Raw genomic sequence first — 13,146 nt, 5'->3', positions numbered from 1 at the left:
GCCTCAGATAAGCAGGTAAGCAGGTCCGGTAGGTGTTTCTGATCAGGACTTGTCTGACAGGCGTGTGCTCCTCGAGGAAAACAAGTAGAAGACACCGCACTGAAGGAGGTTAAACGTTCAGTAGCGGAACATGTATCTACATTTGAGAGCAGACATGGTGATCAGTCAGAGGTATATGAGGTCAAAAAAGCAGTTTGGTGCAAATTCCACCCATCTTGCCCCCTTAATTAAAAGATGAACACATTTTAAAAGATTTTAAGATTTACCCAAATGATGCTGTGTGTACTTTTATACAGCCGAATAATTAAAAGCTGCAGAGTAATGACGACACTCGGAAATTCTGAATGGCTCATTCAATTATTTTATCACTGATGTGTTCCTCTACAATGATCACACATCAGGGAGGGGAAATCAGTTCCTTTAATTGCAACATACTTCCTCATCCTGTAAACCAATGTGTCTGTTTGTGTGTTCAACCTGTGCTGTACCTGCTAAAAAATCCCCCTCACTGCACTATAAGAGGAGACAGGATGGAGTCACAGAGGCACCTCACTCCCAGGACTCTTCCTCTGAGAAACACACACACAGGTGAGTCTGAAACACAGGGTGCTGGTGATGGTGTTGGCCGAGGGTACCTGAACACCACAGGATGAAAGGATGAGAGATTGTATGCTAATACCATGTAACTTTAAGGTGTATTTCACATGTATTTAATGTACACTGAATAGTTACATGAATGCTTTACTAAAGCATACTGCTTTGCTGAAATATTAGAAAATATTGGTATCATTTATTTGCTATCATACAACAAAAATGACAATTGGTTTCTTCTTAAATGTGTGGATTTGTGGCGTTTTTATATTTGTTATATCTTTTTTAACTGTAAAATCAGCATCAGACAAAACACAAAACAAGAATTATCCATCACCTTGGGCTTAAGGAAGTTGGGTAACACTTTATATTAAGGTACACAAATTACCCATCAACTAGTTGCATATTAGCAGTATATTGGCTCTTTATTAGTCATTATAAAACACTTATTAATACCTTATTCTACATGAACATATTCTACAAGTAATAAACCATTAGTTGAGAGTTTTTCCTCAATAACCCTCTAATTAGTGCTTATTTATTGCAAGTAAGGAAGTTGTTGAACATGAGTTTTGGTCTTAATATCCTCTGCTCAATATGGGCCTAATAAGGCAGTAGTACCACAAGAATAGTTATTCTCCCATAATAACACTTAACCAATATGATCTATTCTTATGTAACAAGGCATGAAACTATAAGTGTTAATTGTGTCTAAATAACTCAAAATTAGGTATTTATATCTAAAAACATGTTCCCTATTTTAAAGTGAAGTCTTGTTCATAACCAATAAGCTAGTAGTTTGACTCTAATTAGGTATTTCTATCTAAGAATATGTTCCCTCAGTGAAGTCTTGTTCATAACCAATATGTATGGAGCTAATTTCCTGCCATAACTCCACAAACAAACTAAACAAGTTTTACAAATGCCTTGTGATTCACTAACAAACACAGTGTGGTTTGCAAATACAAAACACCTCTACAAACTAATGCATTTAGTTTTGCAAATAAAAAAACGTATCTATCAAACAAACACATTTTTCTAATAAATCATGTTTCAGAGACAAATTCAGCATAGGTTTTACAAGTGCAACACTTTTTTTTACAAGTACAACACTTTTTCTTCTCAAGTCACGGAATATTACATTTGTGAGAAAATCCTGAGCACAACCACGGCGGAATATTACTGCAAAAAGTCACGTGACTCACGTGACTTTTGGCAGTAATATTCCGTGCTTGTGCTCAGGATTTTCTCACAAATGTACACATACATACTCCAGGGTTCATACACTTTTTCACCAATGATTTGCAATGACTTTTCCATAATAATAATAATAATCCTTATATTTATTATAGCGCTTTATCAATGACGCTCAAAGGTCATGACTTCTCCATGACCTTTACCTAATTTTCCATGACCAAAAAAAGTACTCTTTCTCAGCGGTACCACTGAAAATGGTTTATTTTAACATGGAACAGGAAAATAAGGTCTGCATATGAAACATGTTGTGCTTATCTAAAACAAATCAAATAGTAGGCTTACTAGCTTCACGGTAAAGCAATTCAAATCTCTCACCAGCAAAATACCTCGACAGTTAAATGCCATTTTACATTTCATTACTGTACGATATAAGGCATTAATAAGTGTTTTATAATAACTAATAAAGAGCCAATATACTGCTAATATGCATGTTGATTAATAACTAGTTGATGGTTAATTTGTTTACCTTAATATAAAGTGTTACCGGAAGTTGTGATTAATTTGTTTGCTGATTACTTTACTGATGTAAACATTTTGAACGGAATAATCAATTATACATGATCCCCACCAGTAATTTATCCGGAGGTGATTTTAACGAACAAAATGTCTCTGTTAGCTCCCCCTCCAGACAATCAAAATGATGAAGATGCTGCTCGCCCGCTCTCTCTGCCTGCTCCTCCTGCTCAGCTGTCTGAGTGAACCTGTGGAGAGCCGGACCCTCAACCTGAACAGCTGCTCTGTCAGTGTTCACACAACCGAGCTGCGAACCCATTACACTGACATCCGATCTAATGCGGTGAGTTTAATTCACACACACACACTCTTAAAACCACTAGCTCAAAATGAATAATATAAATGAACAGATGCAGCTGATATATGCAGCTTTAAATGCAGAGAGGCTTTCACTTTACCTCACCAAAACCATATCAGAAATGATTTTTGATGACACCTTTAAGTGGAGAGAGATTGTCTCTTATTCTTTGTGATATTTGCATTACAGATAGAAGGAGACAGTGAGATCGGAGTAAGACTTCTGAACAAATCGTTGATGAAACAAGTTCAGGTGGGCCTTTAACCATGCAGTTCTTTCTATCCTAAGTATTTCTCTGCCCTGAGCCACAGACTGATAAAGGCTTTAGAGACAGTATATGAGTATTAACAGCTGCTGTGATCTGACCTTTTTGTGTCTCTATCAGGACGGTCAGAAGTGCTGTTTGCTGCGTCTCGTGCTGCGTTTCTACGTGGAGAGAGTGTTCAGTAACTACGCCTCTTCTCAGCCCCAGCAGCAGCGCCACACCAGCGCTCTGGCCAACTCCTTTGTCAGCATCAGGAGAGAGATACATGCATGTGTACGTTAGCTTTTCAACAACTTCAATGATGAAATACAATAAAAGGATTGAATTAATTTAATGAATAACAATGATGCTTTGGTTTTTGCAGCACTGCCAATGTGTCGAGGACACGCAGAGAAAAATTGACACTGTGCATGCTGAGTTTATCAAGGTATGTAGTATACTGAAAATATTAAGACACTATTACTATAATATTTGAACAGTGGACTGCAGAGGTTAGACCTAAAGGCTGTGATTGGGTCTCAATATGATATCACTTTTAGTTAAGCTCAAGAGGTTTAAAATGTTATGGCAAGATCTTTCATTTTTGAAAAAAAAAAATACAATATCGAGGATTTATTAGAAACTCTTTTTAACATATACAGCAGTATCCACCTTAATATGCATTTTCCTTGAAGCATGTCATGGTATAGAGCAATAGGTGTGCGTGCGTGGAAAAATAAGAAAGGTTCATTTTGCTAAGATGATCACTGAAGATTAATTAATTAAATTACATTACATTGCATTTAGCTGACGCTGTTATCCAAAGCGACTTACAATAAGTACATTCGACCAGGAAGACACAACCTTGAAGAAAACAGAATCATATAAGAACATCAGGTTTCATAGAGCCAAGTATTTCAAGTGCTACTCAACTGGCTTTAGATAAGCCAGTCCTTTATTAGTATATAAGTGATCTGTTAGCAGTTATTTGTTAGTAAATGAGTTAATACAAAATATGATATGCCTAACTCAATGGGCTGAAAGACCCAACTCCATACAAACAAAATGTAAAATTCTATACATTAATACTTATCACTAAATCCACGGTTCTCTCTCCCCTTTCTCTCTTTCCATTGAACAGCTGGAAATAAGCCAGGCGGCGAAGAAGGCTGTGGGAGAACTGGACACTGTGCTGGAGTGGATGGAGGGACTCGTCCTGAAAACACGAGCATAATCAGACAGAAGCTCAGCAAAATCCACACTGACGTCGCAGAGAGCTGATGAATCCCCACACTAACACCAAAATGCACTTTTTTCGCCATTGTACATTTCTCTATGTTGTACTTGAATTAACTTAAAGTCTATGTCAGCCACTGAGATGTGGACCGTTTTTTTATACAATATTTATATTTTACATGAATGTAACATGAACATTAATGTATATGAATTTAAATGTATTTTGTATATAGAGCTGTTAAGGTATTGTATGTGTGCTTCTACTGTGCTGCAAGGTTATTATGCATGATTAAGAAATAATGTGCTATTTTTTCATTTAAACATTGGTTTTATTAAGACTTCAATAAAAAAATATAACCTTATCTACTGAGTTACGTTTTCTTTCAAGACAAAGACAAGATGTCTGCTCTGCATTACTATATGGATAGATAGATTGTTTGATTGATAGATTGATTGATTGATTGATTGATTGATTGATTGATTGATTGATTGATTGATTGATTGATAGATAGATAGATAGATAGAAAAAAGATGGATAGAGGGATGGAGGGATAGATAAATCGAACATTAACAGCATTAAAGTGGACTGCAGAGGGTGCTAGTGAGTCAACAAAAAAGAGCACTTTTTTAAACTTCTGAAGTATTTCGAGCCAAACACTTCAGATACATGTTTTGTGTATAACTGAGAACTATAATATATTGATGAAAAATAGTATAATAGGGGACCTTTAAATACCTCCAGTAGATCGACAAAGAGCGAATCACAATGACAGCTCTGCATTACTTCCCTCTAGTGGTAAGAGTGAACATTACTTTATCCTTTACAGGTGAGTTGATGCAACGCTGCTGCAGCATCAGCAGCAGAAGCACGGTGATTCAACTCAATGATTATATATCCCTTTCTGACCTCTTCATAGCCACTATCTTGCTTCACATCCAACCAAAAATCAATGAAACTGTGAATCATCACTCAAATCGCATTAGGAAACAGTGTTATTTTTTTACTTTCACTAATTCAGCACTTACATGATTGAACACCATGGGAAAATGTGAGCTGTCACAATGAGCAGTGCTTACATAAGTGCGGTTAACACCATTTCAAGTACATATGCAAATAGCCATGTATGCACGTGCTTACGCATTTCCACCCTACTGTGCACAATTACAGTATGGAAAATTGGGTGTCGTACTTTTGGAAGCATCACACTGCAGCCAGTCGATTAAATCTGATGTACAGAGAATATCCAAGTCAAACTGAATAATGGGTACTGTGGGAATTCCGAAGTTTCGTCTCCTCCCAGAAAGAGGCTTGCTCAGCAGGATAGAGCAACTTCAGTTTCAGGTTACAGCAACACATCCACCTAATGTTGCATGCTCAGCTCTATTGAAATGATACGCAACAGGGCAGCTCACATCGAAGCTCACATTGACCCTGAGGGTGATTCAATAAGGAAGTCAAAAGGACTAAAGAATTCATAGGAAATCCATGAGGGGTCACTCACAAGAAACATAGATGAATCTCCAAGTTTCCTTCCCATTGCACACAATCCTCATAATTGGCACCCGGCCCACCCACATATTAACTGTCATACAACACCCAGTTAGAAATGTGAATTTGTGCTCAGTTGGATTGGAGTCTGTGACGTTGACACATGTATCATAGTGTCATTTTATTTGTGTAGCCTTATTGTATAACTGTAAACCCTTTAGCACACTACTACTATTATTTATGTTTGCATTACAATCATTGCTTGACAAAAACAGAAACAGACTTCTGAGGGTTGAATGCTACACACACACACAAACAGACGCAGACATACAGAGTCGACCAGAGTGAAAGTGAAAGAGTATGTGGTGAATCTATTTTGTAAAAACTGATAGATTTCCTCTAAATGCACATATAAAAGTACACTATGCAGGCAGCCAATATGCACAGTAAAATAAAAGAAACGTGACGAAAACAAAACTATGCTACATCGTAAAGCTCATGTATTGTGCAAAGACTCAAAGACTCAAAGCTAAGAGGGTCATGCAAATGGCTACGATTCTTCAAAATGTATTTATTTCAAATCAATGTAGTCTGGTGTTCCACTGTGATGCATGTTCCATCAGGGGCTGAATTGACTGGATATGATATCAGCACGTTTCAGGTAATGTGCAACAGTAATCGCTGACTGCAGATTCAGATCACCGGTTAGTGACAACATCAGAAACTACGATTAGTAGGTAAGGGGCCATGAGAAGATCGTCACCACACCAGACGATGTTCCTGTGACTGTTACTCAGCAATCGGAAGAGTGAAATATGTAAGATAAGGTTTGAATGATTCAGCTATTGCCCCACTGATCAGAATCAGCAGTGCAACAAATATCGCTGACTCTTATATCTGGTTTGAGTGTACACTGATCATGTACTGGCTGACATGAAGCCTCCAGTGGATCAATACATTTTGTTAAGGATTACCTAAAATTGTACAATTAATTTCAGCATAATTGCCTCATTAGAAAAGCATACATTAAAATTAAACACACACCTACTTACATTTCATAATCTATTCTTATTCTTTGTAAAGCTGTTGCACCATTCAGTAAAACCCACTCATCCATCTTTCAGTTTATTATTTATTTACTCCCATTGCGGGCAATGATTGGTAATACTCGACACATTGCAGCACAAATAAACATGAAATATTTGCACTTTCATGACTCCCTAATTCTGTGAAAAATGTTTGGGCGTGATGTCGGTTTTATCAGCAGTTTCTCTGGATTTTGAGCAATTTACAGAATATCGTGTAATTTAAATAAATCTAGCGATACACAAGCTAGCATTTTTCTGTTGTGCCTCTGCAATTATATTTGCAAGTACAATAACCACATTTTCTGCATATTTTCGCAATTGTTTTTTTCGGGTGTTATTTGGATTTTGCAATTAATGGAGTTATCTGAAAACGAATTGTACAATTGTTTCCTGACCTTGTTCTTCTTTAAATCTAAAACCTATAAAATAATATACATTTTTCCAAGTGTATTTTTAAGGTCAATATGTCACTTTTTGTCTTTAATAATCAAATTAATTGTTTTTCATTGTGACTTTATTATCAAACCCTCCCTCTAAATCTAGAATGAGTGTTCGGTGATTTGTCAGTATATTCTAAGCGATGGAAGAAATGTGTGCACCTGAAACGATCATGGATGTTTAAAGATAACCTATACTGTTTGATAACATTTTGTGGGGCAGGGTTTTGTGCATGATCTGTTTGATTTTGATTGGGGTCAAATCGATCTGTGTGCTGATGTAGAAACCGCATGGTCTTATTTTTATGTTGGTTTTATGGAGATCATTGATAGACATGCACCCCTGCGTAAATTTAGAGTAAAGGGACGAGACAATCCTTGGTTTTCTGCTGAACTGTCCAGTCTCCTTCATGAGAGAAACAAGGCCTGGGCAAAGGCTAGGCAATCAGGCTCAGAGGTAGAATGGCTGTGTTTTAGACAGCTAAGAAATAGCTTCACATCGCAAATCAAAAGTGCTAAATCAAAGTACTATCTGTCAGTAACCACAAAGAATCTGAATAATCCTGGAACATTTTGGAAAGCCATTAAATCGCTATCCACCTGCGATATCCGTAATGAGCTACCTCCGTGCATTACCACAGCATCTGGCACTATATCGGACAGGGCTACTAAGCTCAATTGCTTTAATGAGCATTTTGTGTCCTGCGGTTCTCTATTTGATTCTGTCACTAACTCTGCTTCTGTGAACACTACAGTATGTGACTCTGAAAAACGTGTGTTGGAAAACCCTTTTAGTTTTATCCCTTTTACTGTTGATGTTGTTCGTGAAGCTTTAACCAAGTTAGATCCTAAGAAACCGGCTGACAACGTAGAACCTTTCTTTTTAAAGATAGCTGCAGATTTTATTGCTCCACCTCTCACTACTCTTTTTAACCTCTCCCTCAGCACTAACACAATTCCAAAATTGTGGAAGTCAGCGTATGTCCTGCCTTTGCTAAAAGGAGGGGAGGCCACCTTATTAAATAACTATAGGCCAATCTCTAAGTTGTCATTTCTGGCTACGGTTCTTAAACGCTTAGTGAGTGAACAGGTAAAGGTGTTTTTATGTACAAATGACATCCTGTCTAAACATCAGTCAGGCTTCAGAAAGCAACACAGCACCATCACTGCCACAATGAAAGTGGTGAATGATGTGGCGAGTATTTTAGATAATAAGCAGAGTTGTGCAGCTCTATTTATTGACCTTTCAAAAGCGTTTGACACCGTCGATCATCACATTTTAAAGCAGAGGCTAACCAGTATAGGCATGTCCAGCCATGCAGTAGGGTGGTTTGTAAACTACCTCTCTGAAATGTCCCAATGTGTTCATTTTGATGGGCTGTCTTCTGAGTGGTTGAACATTGCAAATGGTGTTCCCCAAGGTTCTGTTTTAGGTCCACTTTTATTCTCCATCTACATCAACAGTTTAGGTGAAAATGTGGATGAAGCTACTTTACATTTTTATGTGGATGATACTGTGATGGACTGTGCAGGTCCCTCCATTAAAGAGGCTGGTGTTAAATTACAGGCTGTTTTTAACATTATTCAGACTCAGCTCTCTGAACTAAAGCTTCTTTTAAATGTGGATAAAACCAAGGTAATGCTCTTTTCTAAAGCTAAAAAGACACCATAGCCTGTTTTAGATATTGTAACTACGCAAGGAATAAAACTTGAAGTGGTTACCTGTTACAAATACCTTGGTATCTGGCTTGATGATTGTCTCTCTTTTAAACTTCATGTCGATAACCTGCTTAAAAAACTGAGGGTTAGGCTAGGGTTCTTTTTCAGAAACAAGTCCTGTTTCTCGCTTGAGGCCAGGAAAAGGTTCGTCACTGTGACCTTTTTACCTGTGCTGGACTATGGGGATCTGGTCTATATGAATGCACCTGCCCATTACCTGGTCAAGTTAGATGCTGCGTATCACAGTGCACTAAGATTTGTGACAAACTGTAAAGCATTAACCCATCACTGTACCTGCAAGGGCTGGTTTGTTTTCACTAACTGTACGGAGGCTCAGTCACTGGTACATTTTTATATACAAAGCCATGTTAGGGAAACTTCCATCTTATATCTGCTCCCTGATCTTACGGAAAATTGTAAGTGGCTACTGCCTGAGATCGCATGCTGTGGTTTTATTAAATGTGCCAACTGCTAGGACTGTCTTAGGGAACACAGCTTTTAGATGCGCAGCTCCTCTGTCTTGGAATAGTCTGCAAATTAAATGGAAATTGAACAATCTGGTGCCACTAAATGTTTTTAAAGCTTGGTTGGATGCTACTCAATCGGAAGATATTGGTACCTGTTTATGTGGATAATTATGTAAATGATGCTGTATGATGTCCTTTTGTTGTTCTATTTATGTTTTTATGTTTCATGTGGAACTACTTGAGCAGGTCTCCCTTGAAAAAGAGATCAATGATCTCAATGGGATTTATCTGTATAAATAAAGGTTTGAAATTAAATGAAATGATAACAATTCTCGATATCGCATATCCAGCAGCCGCACAAAGAAACATGATTTTGGCAAAGATGGCGGAGGAGTGATGTTGTACAGAACCATAGGAGGATGAGGTTGAATTCTGGTTTTATGATGACAAGACAATTTTACTGTTTTTCATTCACAAGTTATTTTATTTAGGCCTTTCAGGGACTTTAACTCGTATAATGGTTTGAGACGTTTCAACTAAAAGAACAGAATGATCAAATGTGATGAAGCACAGTGTGATCTTTATGACCAATTCTTAACTCTATTCAAAGAACAACATTACCCGGTAAATTACTTTAACTTGAACAGTGACAAATCATCGATAATTGTGTCTCATTGCTTTGCAAAATGCCAATGTTGCCCAACAGAGATGGAGTCAGATAAAGTGTAAAGTGGACAGACAGCGGAAGGTTAGTTATGGATAAATGGGAATTCCGTACAACAGAAAAAGTACTAAAGTAAAGGGAAACACCTCTAAGTGTCCCAAAACGACTTCTCTATTTAGTTTATATTCTATAGTTATATTTACATATGTAAACCTCACCTCAGGGAAATAATTACTTAATGACTTCAGGCAAAAAACTACAATGAGTGACGTCACATGACCTCACTCGTGTCGATCATATAAAGCTCATCTGACGAACAGAGGGAATCCACCGCGTCATCAACTTAAGCCACAACCTAATATCATTTCCATTTGTGGGGGGATACGTTATTGTGAATACATGAAATAGTCTGATAATCTGATGCCATTTTGACCAGATTTGCTAGCAGCTAAGTATCTATATTGATATATGTATATATACTGTATATACTCACTGATGATGAAACTAATTGGAGTAAATTGAATAAATATAATATAATACAGTTGTGTAAATTAAAATAATATTTAAAAATATAAAATGAATAAGGAAAGCAAAAATATGTGATATCAAAATTCTCAAAATGCTTTGTCAGATTTGTTCCTTGTATCAATTATCTCATATGGAGGAGTTGCCTATATGTGAGACTGAGAAGGATTCTAAGAAAATTTCCCTTCATGCACGTTTAACCATTTCTCTTCCAGTCAGTCTCCTCCCCTCCTATTTTGGCTATAAATTCAAACAAGAGATGAGCCCAAATATGTGCACCATTCTCTTCAGAGCTCTTCAAAAGATTTTGCCTCACATAAGTGAGGAAGCTTGATCCAGCAGCATCTTCACTCCATCATCTCTGCCTCCAGAAGCTCCAGCAGCCTGATCCTCACCATGGCTCCTCAGTCTGTCCTGCTGTCCCTCCTGCTCCTCTGGTCCCTCCTCAGCACTGTCTGCTGCAGTCCCATGTGTAACAACCAGTGCTGTCAGTTCGTGGAGGGATTTCCAGTCCGGCTAAAGAAGCTCAGAGAGGACTACTCCCAGATCAGAGACTTCTATGTGAGTAGCAGCTCAACATTTACTCTGACATTAGTGAGACCAGCATGTAGTGCTGACGGTCTGCAGGTGATGCAGCACTCTCTCTCTCTCCTCTGTCACTGAACGCACCTTGTTCTGTTTACAGGAAGCAAACGATGACTTGGACACAGCGCTGCTAGACCAGAGCGTGGAGGACTCTTTCAAAGTAAGTTTCAGCATTAACTCAGCATTTAATATGGTAAAGAGCCGCTGCTTCTCAATGAAAAGCTATCATAAAATAAACCAGAGCCTACCATTTCAAGGCAAGACACGTGCACGCCAGTAAAGAGTTAAGCGGCATAATTTAACGAGGGCTTTTCCTCCCTCCTACAGAGCCCATTTGCCTGCCACGCCATGAACAGCATCCTGGACTTTTACCTGAGCACGGTGCTGCCAACGGCAATGGCGGGAGTGACCGATGACATCAAGGACTTAAAAGCTCCCATTGAGTCCATCCAGCTCATCTTCGACCAGCTCAAGAGAGATATCATCACATGTGTGAGTACCTGACTCGCAGTTATTCCTCCTCCATGACAAGGTGTTATATGCACCGAGTGCGGGCTAGGGACGCCTTTGATCCTAGTTAAAGTATGTAGTTCGCCATGCGGAGACGACTGTTTCAAATGCTTAGTAAGAAACATTTATAGGTTTTAGTTTAAGTATGAAGACCTAACATTATAACTCTAACTTTAAATCATTTTATAAAATGGAAAAATGCATTTCAATTATTGCACTGTGGCTACTCAAGAGTTACATACGTACACGTGGGCCATTATGGCCATTGTTGCTCTTAAAGTGCCTGTCCACGTTTCTGTTTCCATCACAAAAACAACCAAGCTGTAATGTATTCCGGAATACACGTGTCACTCAACTAGTTAAAGATGTAGTCCATGTCTACAGCCAAACAATCTAAACCATCTTCCTGGTCTGGACTAAATCCAAAAAGCTCCAGAAATATTCCCAGTGTTTTTTGACACGGCAAATGGCTGACCATGAAAGAAAGAGGAAGAATGACCAAGCAAGGACAGATCATAATATGGTATTAGTCAGTCATTCCTCAACTGCAGCATCATGCAAAGCTGTGCATCCTCACATTCTTGAAAAAGGGAAGAGAACTGAAGGCATCATCCTGACGAAAGTGCTATATTCTGTGCGTCTGTTGGAGGGAGGGGGGATGTATTCTGGACATGAGCGTCTAATGAAAGTCGATTCTTTTTCCTCTTCCAGAGAAATTACTTTGCCTGCAAGAAACAGTTTGACATCAAAAACCTAAACTCTACTTACACACAGGTGAGTGTTCACTTATCAGGTTGAATTGTGAAAACACATTTCTTAAAAAGACAAAGTTCCTGTTTGTGTGCCTTTCATTTTAACCAACAGAGCCATGTGTTTGTTTGCAGATGAATAGTAAAGGTCCTTATAAAGCCATGGGGGAGCTGGATCTACTGTTCAACTACATTGAGACCTATCTGGCTTCTAAACGGCACAGAAACGGAGTAGCCACTGTTTGAAGAACTGCTGACCCTAAACTTACTGTGAAATTGACAGCCATTGACGCTTGCCCATTTATTGAATGTAATATTGTATTTACAAAGATGCAGATTATCTTGTTTTTTTTTTAGACTTGTTCTTTTGTCCTGAGGACAAGTTCCTGTTTTAAGACCATATTGCGTCATACATTATATGAAGTTACGAACAATACTGTCTGTTATAAACTGTTATATTTATTTTTGTATTTATTATAACTGAGATTGTTTTGCATTGCAGTAGAATAAATGACTTGTTGACAATGTATTACTCTTTTGATTCTTTCTTTAAAAGATAATTCAGCTGCTAATGTGCCATTTATGAGGACTGGGTAAATAGTAGAGCACTGAAAACATCACATCCTGCTGTTCTGCCGTCTATATGTGGGGAACCACTAAAATATGTAAACTCAACAGGCTGATGCACTAACCTCAAACGTGACCCATATACGTCACTTACCAGCAGCAGCCCTGCTGTGTCTTTACTTACCGTAACTGTAACTAGCCGGCCTT

At 38.1% G+C, this 13,146-nt stretch overlaps 2 protein-coding genes across 2 annotated transcripts; both read left to right on the top strand.

The window, feature by feature from the left end:
- The first annotated feature begins 499 nt into the window (after positions 1–499).
- On the top strand, positions 500–4,137 carry il19l (interleukin 19 like). Its single transcript, XM_034082153.1, has 6 exons — positions 500–588; positions 2,465–2,644; positions 2,849–2,911; positions 3,045–3,197; positions 3,289–3,351; positions 4,045–4,137. The coding sequence occupies exons 2-6, from the start codon at positions 2,486–2,488 to the stop codon at positions 4,135–4,137; spliced, it is 531 nt and encodes a 176-aa protein (XP_033938044.1). The 5' UTR covers positions 500–588; positions 2,465–2,485.
- A 6,674-nt stretch (positions 4,138–10,811) lies between these two features.
- il10 (interleukin 10) lies at positions 10,812–12,899 on the top strand. Its single transcript, XM_034083525.2, is given in 6 exon segments — positions 10,812–11,089; positions 11,214–11,273; positions 11,441–11,605; positions 12,335–12,397; positions 12,508–12,573; positions 12,575–12,899. Coding segments are annotated over 6 exon segments (552 nt in total). The 5' UTR covers positions 10,812–10,924; the 3' UTR covers positions 12,608–12,899.
- Positions 12,900–13,146: the final 247 nt, after the last annotated feature.

This window comes from Pseudochaenichthys georgianus, chromosome 5 (genome assembly GCF_902827115.2).
Source record: "Pseudochaenichthys georgianus chromosome 5, fPseGeo1.2, whole genome shotgun sequence".
In the NCBI taxonomy this organism is placed as follows: Eukaryota; Metazoa; Chordata; class Actinopteri; order Perciformes; family Channichthyidae; genus Pseudochaenichthys; species Pseudochaenichthys georgianus.
Note: the sequence above shows the minus strand (reverse complement) of the source record. Positions and strands in the feature narration are given on the sequence as shown.